This window comes from Taeniopygia guttata, chromosome 19 (genome assembly GCF_048771995.1).
Source record: "Taeniopygia guttata chromosome 19, bTaeGut7.mat, whole genome shotgun sequence".
NCBI classification, from domain to species: domain Eukaryota; kingdom Metazoa; phylum Chordata; class Aves; order Passeriformes; family Estrildidae; genus Taeniopygia; species Taeniopygia guttata.
Genome location: NC_133044.1, coordinates 10,899,466 through 10,915,531, shown reverse-complemented (window position 1 = coordinate 10,915,531; position 16,066 = coordinate 10,899,466). Strand labels below are relative to the sequence as shown.

At 53.2% G+C, this 16,066-nt stretch overlaps 1 protein-coding gene and 1 long non-coding RNA gene across 7 annotated transcripts in view; one reads left to right on the top strand and one right to left on the bottom strand.

Annotated features, from left to right (window-relative positions):
- HIP1 (huntingtin interacting protein 1) overlaps positions 1–16,066 on the bottom strand; it is a 44,216-nt gene that overhangs the window by 15,352 nt on the left and 12,798 nt on the right. Inside the window, exon 1 of one of the 6 annotated variants that reach the window (XM_072916832.1) lies at positions 7,183–7,771. The exons of 3 other annotated variants lie outside the window; for them this stretch is intronic. In XM_072916832.1, coding sequence (XP_072772933.1) covers positions 7,183–7,557 — 375 coding nt within the window. In that variant the 5' untranslated portion in view covers positions 7,558–7,771. Of the gene's footprint in view, positions 1–7,182; positions 7,772–16,066 lie in introns of those variants that run through there. 2 more of the 6 variants (XM_072916830.1, XM_072916831.1) reach the window with 2 other exon arrangements.
- Positions 6,199–10,551, top strand: LOC140680320 (uncharacterized). Its single transcript, XR_012051486.1, has 3 exons — positions 6,199–6,357; positions 6,446–6,522; positions 10,380–10,551. It is a non-coding gene; the product is annotated as an uncharacterized lncRNA (long non-coding RNA).

The window sequence follows — 16,066 nt, the reverse complement described above, 5'->3', positions numbered from 1 at the left end:
AGACCCTCCGGCTCTGCAGTGGCTGGGTTCCAGCCAGGTCCCCAATCCCTGCTTGTGCTAGATGGACGGATGCTGACCTTTCCCAGATGCCTTTCTGGGATGTAGTTGGCATCCACCAGTTTCAGCTGCTGCCAGGACTCATTTACTCAGGATAATAATGAAGCAATTAAAGCAGTGCTTACAAAGAGCCCTCTGCCTCCCTCAGAGTGGTGGGACAGGCAGAGGGAAGCTAAATTCCTCCCCTGCCCTTGGATCATGGGCAGCAGCTGACAGCTCCCACCCTATTTTTGGGGTGCTGAATAGGGAGGACAATTTGGGGGGCACAAAAAAATTGGGCAGTGGGATGGGAAGACCATTGCCAAGGCTGCCTGGCAAGGTCCTGTCTGCTTCATGGATTAGAGGGACAGGAGTGGAACCCACAGGCAGGACTTGCCATGCAGGTGCTGAGGAACTTTGGCACAGCCAGACATTTATCCTATGGAAGGCAGTGGCAGCCACTGGAAAAATTTTCCAGGTACGATTTTTAACTCTACCCCGTTTCTGATCCTTCACGGGGACACAAAGATGCCAGCTCAGGATCATCCTCTCCCCAAGCTCCCACATCACCAAGTACTTCCTTGGCACCAGCTCCAACGAATACCTCGCTGCCAAGGGAAGGACCCATCTGGCTCAGCACTGCCAGAAGTAGCTCATTACTGATATAAACCAATTAAAGCCGTGAGATTAATTACAATGCCTTTCTCACTACAATCCTTGCTGTAACCCTGCTTCCTGGCCCTCTCTATGCTGCTTGCAGCCCCATCCCTACTGGCTCTGGGTGGTGACCATGAAGGTGACCAGTAAGGACCATGGAGGTGACATGGGAGGTCACCAGCAAGATGCAGGAGGCTCATGTTGAAGTGTCAGGGAACCCAAATTCTCAGTTGCAAGACACCCATCCCAGGCAACTGTCACAGGGACACTTCTCTCTCTCTCTCAGAATGTTTCATACAAGTGCACAGAGAGAAATAAAGAGGAAACAATTTCTGTTTCTGCTCTCTGTGCACTTCTATGAAAAATCCTGAAAGAGAGAAATGTCCCTGTGACAAGGTACCCAGAGCAGAACCTGGATCTCAGCTTGGTTTTTTAAGGAGAGCTGAAAGGAACACCAGCAGTGGAGCAACCCATCCATCCCCTCCCGAGGGGGAGGATGGAGGTAACAGGTTCCCAGCACATAAGGACAAGAATGGGAGCCAGCTCTGCTGCTCTGCCTGTCTCACAAGCCACAGCCCCTTATCAGGAAGACCTTAAAATTAAATTCAGCATTAAAAAAGTGCTTGGGAAGGTGCCTCTACCAGTCTCGAGAGGGATGCCCATGTCCTAGAGGCCTGGAGCAGGATGCCCACATCCTAACATCCATCTGTGACACGTCATGGATCCCGCTCTAGGGGCAGCTTGTCCTCATTCAAAATCCCAGTCTGCAGCCCCAAAGACCCAAAGACTGTCAGGACATCAGACATCAGTTGTGATGAACCAGCTGGCACGGTGAGGAGTGCCAGGATCAGCATGTAAATGCACATTCCATCTCAGAATGGAGTCCTGGAGCACAAGCAACAAGCCAAATGCAAAGCCAGAGCAGGGGAGCAGAAGCTCATAGCCAGAGGTGGGATGTAGGTCCCACTTTCCTGAAGCTGCTCCTGCTGTAATTGAATGAGGGAAGCTGTGCTCCATCCCTGGGAAAGCCAGAAATGGAGCTCCCAGTTTAACTGCTCTTTCGTGCCAGCTTTTCCCAGCAAAGCAAGGACACTGTTTTCCAACCAACACAGACCCAGTGACCTCAAAGAGTGAGGAGACACAGTGGGAGCGTGATGAGGGCTGGCAGCCCCTGGTTCCAGGCAGGTCCCCTGGGACCAGCTGGAGCTTCCATCCCCAAGTTCCTCCTTGGGGGACAAGCAGGGTCAGGGAAGGTGATCTGGCTGCAAAATTGGGTCAGAGCAGAGGGAAATTTGGGGCTGCCTGGACAGTAAGTCCAGACCTCTTCCCCACAGAGGGTCTTTGACTCAGAGATGTCGCTCCCCACCACCATCCCACACCTGCAGCTGATAGAATTTTAATTTAATTATGAGCTTCCAACCTATGAGGGCGACTTCTGACCCATCAGGACACATTTGGGCAGCACTGCTGGTCCCGTTCCAGTTTCGTGAACAGGGCAGGGGACACTGGGGACATGGGGCAGCCCCACGCCCCACCCTGCTGCTGGGACAGGAAACCCTGGAGTTTCCTCTTGTGCAACGGGCCAGGCAGGAAGCAGGACGAGAGTCCAGAGGGGTCTATTGCACAAGGAGAGGTGTGAGGGTGACACAGGGCCAGGACTGAGCTCTGTGGGGCAGGTCTGTGCACAGGGCTCTGCCAAGCTGGGAAGGACATTGGGACTGGGAAGGCTGCAAGGGAATACTGCAAGCACTGTCAGCTTTCCAAGTGCCACTTGGGCAGGGTAAAGGAACCGCACCAACGCGTGCATGGAAAGGCACAGGCCATTTGGGAGAGGAGCAGTCTGGGGCTATCTATCCCTGAGTAATGACATCTTTCCAATAGTCTTTTCCTGCCTCTGCAACATCAAGGGAATTCCCAGGTCTACTGCCTGACAGGCCACCACAGCTTTGTTCCATGGGAATTCCCAACGTCTGATCCAGCCCAGAACTTCTCACATGGAGATACCACAGCAGGGCAGAGCCACCAGCAGCTCCACACTGGGGTGACCCATGGACCAGGTCCCATGTCACCTCTCTGGGCATGTGTCCGCAGGCTCCTGACAGAGAAAGCCAAAACTGCATGGAGGAAGAGGGTCAGGATGACAGAGGCTTTCTGAGCCCTGACACACACTTCCCTCTGCTACACACACCCTCACTGCCCACCAGCTCTCCCCCAGCTCACTCTCTGAATGCAAAATTTCCCATTTGGAGGCAAAGAGCCAAGCTTGGCTCAGGAGCAGCACAACGCCTTCCTGCTTCTTTCATTTCCAGAAGGAAATGAGTGTTGATTAAAGAATCCAGAGCTACTGCAAATAATTTGGACAAACTGAGTAAGTCACAGTGCAAATCCTCTTAGTAATGCTCCCTCATTTCTCCTTAATTCCTTTCTATAAACGGAGAGCTGGGATGGAGCGTACCTCTGGAAAAACTGCTCACAAGCCCTGCAGATGCAGGAGCTTCAGCGAAGAGTGCAAGCAGGAAGACTTGACTACAACAAGCCTGGAAGAAACATCCATGGGCTTAATTAAAATGCAAATCCCAGTAAAGCAAAGATTGGCTCAGGCTCTGGAGGCTGTGCAGAACATGGGAGGCAGGCAAGCTCTTCCAAGGACACATCTTAAGCTGCACCAAGGCAAATACAGGTTGGATATTAGGAAAAAGTTTTGTATAGAAAGCATGATAAAGTACTGGAATGGCTTGTCCAGAGAGGTGGTGGAGTCCCCATCCCTGGGTGTGTTTAACAAAGACCAGATGTGGCACTGGGTGCCAGGGTTTAGTTGAGGTGTTGGGGCTGGGTTGGACTCGATGATCTTGAAGGTCTCTTCCAACCCAGTGATTCTGTCAATCTCTTTAAACATCACCCACCTTCAGCAGCTAATGTCAAAATCCCAGCCTCAAGGCACTCAAGGAATGGTTTTGTCCAGCAAACTCCTGGAACAAAGCCAGCTGGGTAACACCTGGGGTAGTCAATGCTCCACTGAGGACTGGCGAGAGCTCCTGGGGACACAGGTGCTGGGCACCTGTGGCCTGACAGCAGCAGCAGAAGCAGGAAACAAGCCTGCCTTTGTGCCTGCCAGCAGCTGGAGGGAAAGGGAGGCAGGAAGGCAAGAAAGCAATGCTGGCAGGCCTGGCTGGCCACATGGGATGTAAAACCCAGGGATGTATTTCTATGTATTGGACAGGAAGATGCTCAACCTGCCTTTCAGCTCAGTCCCATAGGCTTCCTGGGAGAAGGAAGTCAGAAGATGTGAAAAATACCTTCCCACCACTTAATCCAGGCTATTTGGCTGCATCTGACACTGAATCCATGAATTTATAAAGCAAGTGCTCCTCTCCTGGCTGGCTACATCCTGGAGCTGCTCTGGGGATGAAGCTCCTTGTCCAGGCTGTGTGAGCATATCCCAGAAGATGCTGCTGCTCTTCTTACCTCCCGCTCCCTCAACATGAGAATAGTTCCCAAAATGACACAAGTCTCATATTTACCACTGCTTGGGTCATAAAAACAACCATTTTCCTCAAACCAACAACATATTCCAGTGACAGAGACCCCAAAACCTCACTGCATCCATTGGGGTCACTCCCAGTGGTGGTGGCTTCAGATGTCCCTCTCCAGGAGGAGATGTTGATGCCACCAGCCCAGATGCCAGCAGAAGGAGAACCAAGGTGTCTAGAGATAGCCCTGAACCCCAAGTGATACCAGTGTAGGTGTTTGGGGTCACCTTGTCTGTCCCATAGCCTGCACATGGAACATCCCAAAACAGAGTCACCGGGAAGATGGCAATAAACTCCGTGAGCCACGCTGGAATCCAACAGCATCGCCGTGATGCTCTTTTTGGCACAGACCTTGCTCTGGCTTGCTGCCTCTAGGTCTGCTTTCCTGAGGCCAGGAGGATGATGACTTCAGATGGACAATACCACTGGCCCTTCCGGCACTCAGCAATGATGAAAGAGGAGTGTTATGGAGCTCTTCCAGCACAGGTGGGGTTTCATGGGAAAAAAAACACCTAGGCCAGAAAATTGAGTGGTGATGTGTGTTTCAGAGGTCTCTGACCACAAGGAGACATGCGAGGCTGGAAGTGGACACCCAACTTCTAGCATGCCTTTGCCTTGAGAGCTGTAGCGCTGTTATCCTAGTACCAAAACCAAAATAAAGTTGTAGGATGTCTCTTATGTCCATTTGGAGTGTGCCTGGACAGCCCACTCCACCAGCTCCCAGCTCCTCCTGAGGGTAGTAGAGGTCGGGATCCATAGGAGGATGCACCCATGAGCTGTGTGTGCAAGGACTCGACCCACTGTTGGCTCTTCCAGAGCCTCCAGTGAAAATCCCAAGTTCCACACCATCAGGAGAGATGGGGTAGGATGAGACAGTGTGATCCAATTCTCCTCCACCTTCAATGCAAATGAAAGAAGGAAGACAACCAGCTAACCATTCTGTGGTGGATCCCAAGGGCTCCAGTGAGACACTCAATGCCAGCAGGGGAGAGCTGGAATGATCACAGGGAGAGTTTGGCTCCCAGAAACAAGAGTTTACCGCAGTGACCACATCACAAGGAACAAGTATGTGGAGTGCTGGGCAACTGGCTTCCTCCAGCCATAAAAAACTTAAGCAGTTTAATTACCTGGACATGGAATTTTAATATCCAATTTAAGGCATGTGGACTTTTCCAATACACAGATAAACCTCAGAGGAAAAAAAATATGGTAAGAAGACATTTTGGGGAGAAGAGCTGGCAAAAAGCAGGCTACAAAATCCAGACCTCACAGGGACCAACTGGGGAAGCTGTGAAGTTCAGAGCCCGAGCTGCCGCTGCCTGGCACTTCCAACTCCAGAGCACAACCAGAGCCCATCACAGGGGGCTGGATCTGAGGAGAGGCAGAAATCCAGGGGGACCCCCAGGATACCCATCCCTCCATTAAAACATGCACATCCACTCATTACTCTTCTCACTTAATTACTGCTCAGGGCAGTCAATCTGTGTCCAGCTGGCTCGGCTGTGGCCAGAGTCTTTCCCATGAGCTGCCCCCAACAGCCAGGCTCTTAATTTTAAATGGGGATTTTATGCAAGGATAATCTCTTCCAGCAGTGATGATTTCTGTCTGGGGAGGGAGTGTGGCCGTGTCTGACAGGGTCAGCACTCCAGGAAGGTCTACCACCACCTTCAAACATTCTTGAAACATTCCCAGTCATGCTGACCAGAGTCTACTGCTTCCCAGCAGATGCAAATATTTAGGCATTTTTTTGGAACATGAAGAGAGAAAGGAGTGAGGATGAAGGATTCGGGGAGCAGATTCAAGGAGCTCATCCAGATGTGCATTTCTATCATCAACTGCCACCCAGGACCCACCTTCCTTGGGAAGCATCACCCCAGCAGGAACACAGCAGCTCTTATTGTCCTAGCAGGATATTCTGAAATTAAGCTCAGATCTAGTGTAAGTGGAAACTGCTCCTTGCAGTGCTTCTGGGTGAGCAGCAACTCCCGGGAGCAGGATGGGGCATCCCTCTCCCTTATCCCCCAGAATGTCTGGATCTTGCAATGGTGCCAAGAGCAGCCATGAGCACGTGGGCTTAATGCTGCATCTGAGGGACATGCTGGAGCACCGGTAAAAGCCAAATTCCTCTTCCCAGGTGAGCAGCGCAGGAGTCAACATGCTCCCTGTAGGAACAGTCCCTAAAAACTCACTTCTCACCCCAAACTTGTTTTCATTCCTTCTAGCAAGGGGCAGTCCCTGTGGGCTGGAGGAGCTGTGACAGCAGCACTGGGCAGAGGGACACAGGTGCATGGTGATACAGGTACGTGGGGACACAGGTGCTCGTGGGGACATGGCAGCATGGATGCACGAGGAGTGCTCGTGGGGACACGGATACAAGGGAAAACGAGTGCTTGTGGGGACGCGGATGCATGAGGACAGCAAGGCTCGTGGGGACATGGATGCATGGGGACACGAGTGTTTGTGGGAACACAGATGCACGGGGGCACGAGTGCCCGTCGGGACACGGATGCACGGCGACACGAGTGCCCGTGGGGACACGGATGCATGGGGACAGGGACGCACGGGGACACGGATGCGTGGAGACATCAAGGCTCGTGGGGACACGGACGCACGGGGACACGGATGCATGGGGACACCAGCGCTCGTGGGGACACGGGTGTTCGCGTCACGGCTTGAGCACGGCCGAGCCGGGCATGGGGAGGACGGCTCACACGGCTGTGTAGGAGCGAACCCGCCCCGGCCGCAGGCACACGGGAGCTCCGCATCACCACGGAGACGAACCCCCGGGTCCCGCTGCCGTACGAACCATCCCCGCTCCCCGCGATGCTCCTCTGGGAGCCGCCGGTGTCGCGGGTAACGAACATCCCCGGGAAGGAGTTTCCCTGGATGCGAACCCTGATTCCAGGAATGAGCCGGGAGGGGCGCGGGGGTGCCGGGGCGGCCGTGGCCGCGCACTTACCACCTTGCCCAGCTCCATGGCGGGGCTCGGGGCGCCGGGCGCGGGCTCAGCGCGGAGCGGCGGCGGCGCCCATGGCGGCGGCGCTGGAAGGTTCTGCCGGAGCGGGGCGGGGCGGGGGCGAGGGGGGGCTCCGGCGAAAGGCGACACGGCCCAGGCGGGAGGAGCGGCCGCGGCGCTCGGCCAGAATAACAAAGGAGCCCTCGGGGGGCGGGCGGTGCTGCGGGACAGCCCCCGGGCGTGCCGCCCCCCGCACCGCCCTCCCGCGCCGGGCGGCGGCAGAGCGGAGGGTTCGGGGACAGCCGGAGGGTTCGGGGACGCGGAGCTTCGCATCCCTCGGTGCAGCCCTGCTGCCCTACTGCTAGGTGTCCGCTTCATTCCCTGCACGACCCCCAGCCGAAATCCTGCCCCACTGCAACATCTGCTCCCATCCCTGGCCTCCTGCACCTCCTGCTCCACTGCCTGACCCTCTACTCCACTGCCAGACCCCTCTCAGATTCCCTGTCAGACTCCCCTTTGTCAGCCCCCCGCCCCACCTCCTGCCCCATCTCTGTGCCTGGGGGTGAAGCTACACCAGTGGGTCTGTCTGGGACCTGCACAGAGTTCCCTTGTTCCAGAGCCTCCTCGGCTGCTAGCATCTTGCTTCCAACCACAAAAGAATTCAACCAGTGTAGCAACTGGCCCGAGTCGGTCCCAGGGGCAGGCAGGAATGGCTCGTTGACCACCATGACCACCCCAACGAGGGACAGGAAAGCATCCAGGAAGGACGATTTTGGTATCTCCCAGCTCCTTCTTGTACTCAAGGAATATTTTCTGATGGGAAGGCACAAAAGAAACCCAAACCATTCTTCTATCACTCCTTCTATCACTCCTGCTATCACACTTCTATCACTCCTAAAAGCAACCTCAAAGCACTGCCAGGGCCCTTGGCTTGCCAGCAGAGGAGATGCTTCAGGACACAAGAACCAAGTGTTGCTGCAGGGCCAGCCCAGCCAACACACTAATCCAACACACTAATGCCTCGGGATTACCACAGTCTAGTCTTGGCTCAGCCACTTACTCTGGGATGGTGACCTGGCCTCTCTTAATGAGATAACAGGATCCCACATCCCCACGGGGATAGAGCGCTACTCCTGCACTCTCCCAACACCCAGCTCCACAACCACCCAGTTCATCTCAGCTTTGCGGGAGCTTTTAGGGCCAAGTCCAGATTGTGTTTTCCTCAGGTGGTTTTTAAAGCCCCTGTGAGATCCCTGGGATGGACAGAGGGATAGAATGCTTGGCAGCACTCAGCTCAGAGCATTTTTGCTGGACTAAATGTGTTTTGCTAGAGCAGATGGTTTGAAGCAGCAGCCAAATTCCTTTGGGAGCAGAGTCTGGATGCTGCTCTGAGCCTGGGAATGAGCACAGATCAATGCTGTGCAATCAGGGCAGGCAATTGCCCCTACTGGGAGTACCTGCTCCTGTCATAGGTGCCAAAATGGGGCCAGCTTTTGTGCCTCCCGCCAGTGAAGCCCCACAGCGAGTGACTCCCAGCTGTGTTCTCAACATGAAAAGTGAGAGCTTGGATCCTTCCTGTGCAGCCCAACCCCAGCATGGTGTTTCCCCCAGCTTAAAGGGATCCTGGAATTAATTGATTTCCCCCTTAGCTGTGTTTAGCATCACTTGGAACTCAATGCCGCGACCGCTGCTGCCTGCTGCCCCAGGGCATCCTGGAGGTGCAATCCAGAATTTCCAGGGCACCATCTCCAGAGTCACCAAGAAGCCAAGCCACAGCTTCCAGAGGCCACAGTGCTGCAATTAGCACTTGGTCATCAAGTATTAATGGCTGATTTGCATGAAGAGACCTTAAGACAGGTATGCAAAGAACACAGCCAAAACCAAAGAGGATCTGAACTAAACCCAGTCCCTCCCACATGCACAGGATGGACGGGACCTTCTCTACAATGCCACCTGCATGGAAAATAGCCTCTAAAATAATACACAGGATACATCAATTTTTTTTGTAGTTTCTGGTGAAATGCTGTAATGCTACTGGAACCTGCTTGCAGCCATGCCAGACTGCCCACCCCCCACTCACAGGCTTTGTGCTCCCAGCATCCCTATTCAATCCCCCAAATTAAAATCAGTTAATCATCATTAACCTTATTTTTCCAAGTCAAGCTTTCAGACCAGCGCCCCCTTGAACAGAGTGCTCAGCTCAGGGGGAAGGTATCTAGGGTCACCTGCATAGCCAGGACATCCAAGTATTTGAGGCCACGGCTGCAGTGTGGTTCCTCATGGCTGAGCTGCTCCAGCTAGCAATGTCCGCAGTTTAGACACCACCAGGAAGCGCTTTGGGCAAGGGCAGAGAGTTCTAAATCCATCTGGCTTCACAGCACGGGGGGGAGAGCTTCAGCCAGGGGGCAAAAATCAGAGCCAAAGCAGCTTGAGGAGAAAATCTGGCAATTAACTTAAAAGCAATTTTTGGGAGGGTCCTCAGAGAAAAGGGAAACCCCAGTTCCAGTGAAGCCAGGAAAGCTGGAAGCAACGAGAAGGAATGACAGCACCCAACCAATCCAGAGCTGAAGAAAGGCTGGTGCAGCCTGTGCGGATAAATCCCACCACTTCAGGGATCCACTGAGGTGGAAGGAATTTCATGCTCTTCCCAAGGGAGTTCCTTGCTGTAGTTCACTGCACCACTGTGAGGATACAAGGGTGAAAAGGCATTCCTGGGTGCTCTTGGGTTATTCCCAGGTGGTGTCATGAAAAGAGGGGATACACAGAGTATCCCAGTCAGATGGGCAAACCCAGGCTTCATCCCAGGCTCCAGCAAACCTCTCCAGGGCTGAATCCTATCTGAACAATTTGGGATGCACTTGCAGAGACCTTAGCAAGCCTCTCTAGGCGGAATGGAGAGAATTAGGAGGGATGCACCGATGCTGCACCAACTGCAGGGCATCACAGGCACTGCCCCCACTGGGGTAGGAAGGAGCCTTTCCCACAGGGAATAGGGAAAGCAAAGTGAGGGCTGCTTCCCTGGAGAACCAGGCAGGAGGCAGCTCCTTGCTTCACCCTGTCCTCTGAGGGCCTTCATTCATCATCCTCTGGTCTGATCTGGAGAGGTGCAGATCCCTCCTCTCCCCCTGGCTGAATTTACTTGGGCGCTTCACTCCATGTCCCTTTTCTCCACCCTGGAAGCACTCTCCACCCTCTTGCAGCTCTGTGGCCCTCCTGCCAGCTTCCAGGATGGGATGTGTGGTCTGGATCACGATGGATGAAAAAAGAAGAGACATTCAGCATCTTCCCCCACCTGCTGGAGGCTCTGCAAGCAGCTTTTAATCTCTATTTCAGCAATCACCTCTCATTAAAATGATGGGAATTAGGGTAAAATGTCTCAGCAAGTGTGGCCTTTTGTCATTGCAGCCTAGAGAGGCTCCTCAGAACGCTCCCCAAGGCTTTGGCTTTTATTGCTTTTTACATCTCTGATTTCTTTTGGAGCAAATCTCTGCCTCATCTGCTCAGGATGAGAGTGGGAAGCATGGGCCAAGCTGCTCCAGGGAGCATTTATGTGCCTCTCAAAGGTCTCCTTCCCTCTTTTTTCCTCTCCTTCTGTTCATTTTACCAAGTCTAAAAATACTCCACTAAAAACCCTCTTCCTCTGCAGCCGCCTCCCTCCTGGATGACTAATAATATCTGTTGCTCCTTCTTGATCTCTATGTATTTCCCAAGTCTTCCCCAAGGGAAGGAACCAAATCAGGGCTGTGTTCTCAACCAACTCCTTGGATTCAGACTCTAAAATTAATTTTCCTCAGAGAATGGTATTTTTTCCCAGCTCCTCCAGTGTAGCAGCAGTTTAAACCCACCTCCCCAACTCACAATAAACTAATCCTGCTCCATGGCTTACACCTGCCCAATACTGCTGAAGCACTGTTCTCATAGGGGAGCTCCAGGATCCTGGCATTTTCAGGACTCTAGGGAGACTAGCAGGTTCACTGGGAAAACCACCAAGCACTTGGAAAACTATTGTCTGTTCCTTTCAGGTTTCAGTTCTTCCCGGCAGATTTCCAGCCCTGGAGCACGCCCTTGGGGAATATGCTGGGAAGGCTGGGTTAGGCTGGGTTTGGTGTCTGGTTCTTGGAGCTGGATGACCAGTACTGGCTGTGCAAGGAGTTTGCATTTTAGGAGCAGGGGGTGAATGCTGGGCACTGGGGGTGTTTGGGATAGTGAGACTTAGTGTGGGAAAAAGCCATTGTCATCAATGTGGTGACAGCAGGGTGAGTTTTTCCTCTGAGTGGGATGTTAGAACACTGTAACAGGGATTGGCTTTCCTGCACTGCTCCATGTCTTTCCAAACAGAGCCAAGACCTGCACCAGGCACACTCCCTGCTGCCAGCACCACATCATGGATTAGTCAGGATACAGGGATGGAACAGTACTGGCAGGAGCTGGAGCTGTGATCAGTTTCTCTTGACTCAGATACTGTACTACAGCCAAATGCCTCACGGCTCAGCCCACTGTGATTTTCCAAAGAGATCCGTCCTTTGGAAAACCCTCATGCTGACACTGCTGATGTAAAAATGTCCCCAAATGGTCACAGTCCTGGTGTACCAGCTGCTTCCAGCCCCAACCCTGTACTGCATGGAGGCAGATTTAAAGGGTGTTTGGCTGCTCCAACACTTCTGGAAATCCCCCTGGCCGTCTAATGCCCAAATACCTTTGCAAATCTTTATTTAGGAAAAATATCTGCTTGGGAGGAGTGCTTAAAAAGCTCAAAGCCATTTCCAAATCCTTGTAATACCACAGTGTCCTGGGCATGTGAAAGTGAGAGGAAAAAGCAGATCAGGCTGAAGCAGGCCCAGGGCCAGGGCTGGTGGCTGTGCCCAGGGCTGTGCATGGAGTGCCAGGGGTTATTTCAGCACCAAGCTCCCCCAGCTGCTCAGCATGACTGGAGCAGCAGGGAAAGCAGGGAGGAGAGCAGCCCTTCCACATCATCCCAGGCAGGAGATCCAGAAGGGCTCCCAGGGCCCATGGACAGAGAGGTGTGGGTGAAGCTGCCGCTTGCCCGGCAGGGAGCCAAACTCCATTATCCCTCCTGCCTTTGCAGGAAGCCACTTGGTTGAGCTGTCAATATAGAGATTGTCTTAAAAAAAAAAAAACAAACAACCAAAAACAAAAAACCCCAAAATGTCGGGGTCATGGTGCCATTATCGATCATTTGATATTTTTAGCTCCCTGTTCAATCCATCCTTGTTGGTGTTACAGCACTCACACAGCCCTCTGGAACACGGCTCAGTGGGGCCGCTACAAGGTAGGCAGGAGCTCAGAGAGCAGCAATACAATGCCAACAGGATTAAAAATGCAAGACGGAAAAGAGAGGTGGGATAAGCAACATCCTCCCCCCTTGCTGCTTCCAGCTCCTGCCAATGTTGCAAGGAGACATAGATAGATCACCCCATCCAAACCAGAGGCAGATGAAACTCCTGTTCCCTACCTGGTGTGGAGGGCTGGGAATCCATAGAAAGGTTAAAACTGAGCTGAGTGGTGCCACCAATGGGCTGGAGGGAAGGGAGGGCATCCAAAGGGAGCTGGACAGGCTGGAGCAGTGGGTCCATGGGAGCCTCATGAGGTTCACTCAGGCCAAGGCCATGACCATGGACCTGGGCCAGGGTAATCCCTAGTGCCAGCACAGACTAGGATAACCACCCTCAGCATCCCTCTCCATCCACGGGGCCATTTACTCGCACCAATGCCCCCTCAGTGTTGTCCTCTCATCTCTGCTTGCAGGCCTTCCACATCCTGGATCCACTGATTCCATTTCTCATCACTGTAGATTCCATAGTGATTCAGTGTATTCTACCATCACTGATTTCCTAAATGAATGGATGGATGATGGATGGATGATGGATGGATAGATGGATGGATAGATGGATGGATAGATGGATGGATGGATGGATGATGGATGGATGGATGGATGGATGGATGGATGGATGGATGGATGGATGGAGACGACCCTGTAGAGGACTGGGGGATTCTGGAGAATGGGACATGATCTAGCCATGTGTGCTGACAGCCCAAAAAGCCAAGCATCTTCCGAGATCCCCCCTGGGCCTGTACCTCTGGGGTCCCAGCACAGGACAATGACAATGATGTTAAACTGAACAAGGGTGGGGTCAGGTTAGAGATGGGGGAGAAATGTTTGACCATGAGAGAGGTAAAGGGCTGGCCCAGGTGAATGACGGCAGTGGGATGTAAACCTGCACACTTAAGCTCTATGTTACAACTTTCTCATCATTGCAGATGTCTCCTGGGTCCCCTGCAGCCCCATCCTTAAATGCAGTTTATCTGGAAACCCTTCTAGGAACCCCAGGCTGGCTCTTCCTTTGCACACTGCTGTAGTGTCACTCCCTTCTCGCCTGATGCTGACACCACTGAGATGAGCCAATACCCAGAAGGAAACAGGGTCAGCAAAGAAGACAGCTGCAGTGGGAACTGGTTCATCCTGCCATGTCTGACCCTCGTGGCTCCCTGGGCTCACAGGGACTGGAGCTCCAATGTCACCCACCACCTTGCAAGCCCCAAAGTTTACAGGTGTCAATGCCCCCAGCAGCTCTCCCCATCCATGGGGATGTTTACCCCCAGCCATGAGCCCACTGACTCCCACATCAACAACCCCCAACTTTGTCCTCCTTTCTCTACTTACTGCCCTTTCATACCTGGATCAATGTCACTAGTGACTCAGAAGATGGTTGATAAATCACAGAATCCCAGAAAGATTTGGGTTGGAAGGGATCTTAAAGCCCATTTCATTCCACCCCTGCCATGGGCAGGGACACTTTCCACTATCCCAGGCTGCTCCAAGCTGTGTCCAACCTGATCTTGGGCACTTCCAGGAATGGGGCAGCCACAGCTTCTCTGGGCAACCACCCTTGCAGGGAAGAATTCCTCCCTAATACCAATCCAAACCTATAATACCCAAGCCAGTCCCCCTCTCTTTCAGTTTGAAGCCATAAAACACATCTCAAACTAATTTCCTTTTAAAGTTGCCAAATTCTGCCCCGGAGACTCCATAAATGGGGAGCTGAGGCTTCACATGACACACAGTGCCAGAACACATTCAGCATCTGCCCTTGGGTACCTTCCTCCCTCCCCCAAAGCATAGTGAAGCGCTTGTGAATTTCCAAATATTTGCCTTAGGTGATCCTTCCATTGCCCCATCAGATGAATCACTTTAATTATCTGCTTTTGCTTGCCCCTTGAATTGAGACAGCAGGGCCTGGCAATGCCAAGTGTGGTGCTCAGCTCAGTGTCCAGCCCATAACCACCTGCCAGGAGCTCCCCACACCATCCCCTGAGCTTTATATCCATGTGAACCCAGAGAAGGGAGCAGGAGGCTGTGTGGATGCTCCAGTACAGGCACACACACCTCAGCACCTCCCACAAGTGCTAAATGCGAGCAGTTTGTTGCAGATGTGTAGCAAAGGGGGAACAAACTCGCTTGAAGTGAAACCACTGGATGTAATAGGTTAGGAAATGCCACAGCACGTTTTCCCTGCACCAGACCATGTCCTACAAGGCCAGCCCCTGCCTGCAGCCCCCTCAGCAGTGCTGGGGTGGTGGTGGGGACGTGGGTGCTGTGCCTGCCTCTGGTTAATAGGCAGCACTCAAGGTATTTATAGGAAATACAGAACATCCTTCCAGCCTGGGGACAGTTTCCAGCCCTGAGCTTGTTCCTATTTAAGTGCCGTGTGGTTGCAGGGGGAGGTTGGAGAAGAGCAGGCAATGCTGGCTCACAGCAGTGCTGCCTCCTCCTAGTGCTTCCACAGGTTTGGCTGCTTGCTTTGGCTCCAGAGGCCACTTCCAGCTCTCTCCCCCCACCCCAGCTACTGAGATGCTGTCCAGCTCCCCATGTCCCAGAGAGCTGCTTCCCAGAAAGGCTGTGGAGCCGTGCACTCTGGAGAGCTGCAGGTTTGCAGAGGGGTCAACAGCTGGGCTCCCTCCCAGCAGACCCAGCAGGATCAGGGTGCCTAATTGAGTCCAAGGGGAAAGTGTTGGAGCAAATAGGTGTCCAAATGACAGCTAAGAAATGACATGGTTAACTCCCTGCCTGGCATCCCCTCATATGCACCAGTGCCAGGATGAAACCCCATCCTGGGGTGAACCTTGAAGGGTACAGCCCCTCTGCTCTGGAGCCAGGCTGGAATACCTTGGGGTGTTCACTTGGAGAACAGAAGGCTCTAGGGAGACTTAGAGCCCCTTCCTCTGCCTAAAGGGCCTCCAAGACAGCTGGAGAAGGACTCTGGACAAGAGCTTGGAGTGACAGGACAAGGGGGAATGGCTTCCCACTCCCAGAGGGCAGGGATATAGAGGATATTGGGAAGAAATTCTTCCCTGTGAGCGTGGTGAGGCCCTGCCACTCATTGCCCAGAGAAGCTGTGGCTGTCCCATTCCTGGCAGTGTCCAAGGCCAGGCTGGGTAGAGTTTGGAGCAACCTGGTCTAGCAGAAGGTGTTCCTGCCCATGGCTAGAAGTGGAGTGAGATGGTCTTTAAGGTTCCTTTCAACCCAAACCATTCCAGGATTCTCTGCTATGCAAGTTCAAGCATTCCTTGTGCTCTTTTAGTAGTCCCTGCTCCCGTGTGCAACACCCCTCCAGTGCCTGCGGCTGCTCCTGCACAGGTGATGCTCCTGCAATAGCCTCATAACTTTGCCCGGCTGAGAGCACCCGGCAAGCTGCCTGCCCCCTGGGGTGCCAGAAGGGCCTGGGAAGCCTGCAGGGCTGGAGCAGGGATCTCTGCTGCGACCAGGGTGGAGCCCGAGGTGGAAAAAGCCCGGCACATAAAGGAAACCGTGTTTCATGTGTTATTGCTGCCTGAGATGATTGAGGAGGGAACAGCAGGCATGATTCCA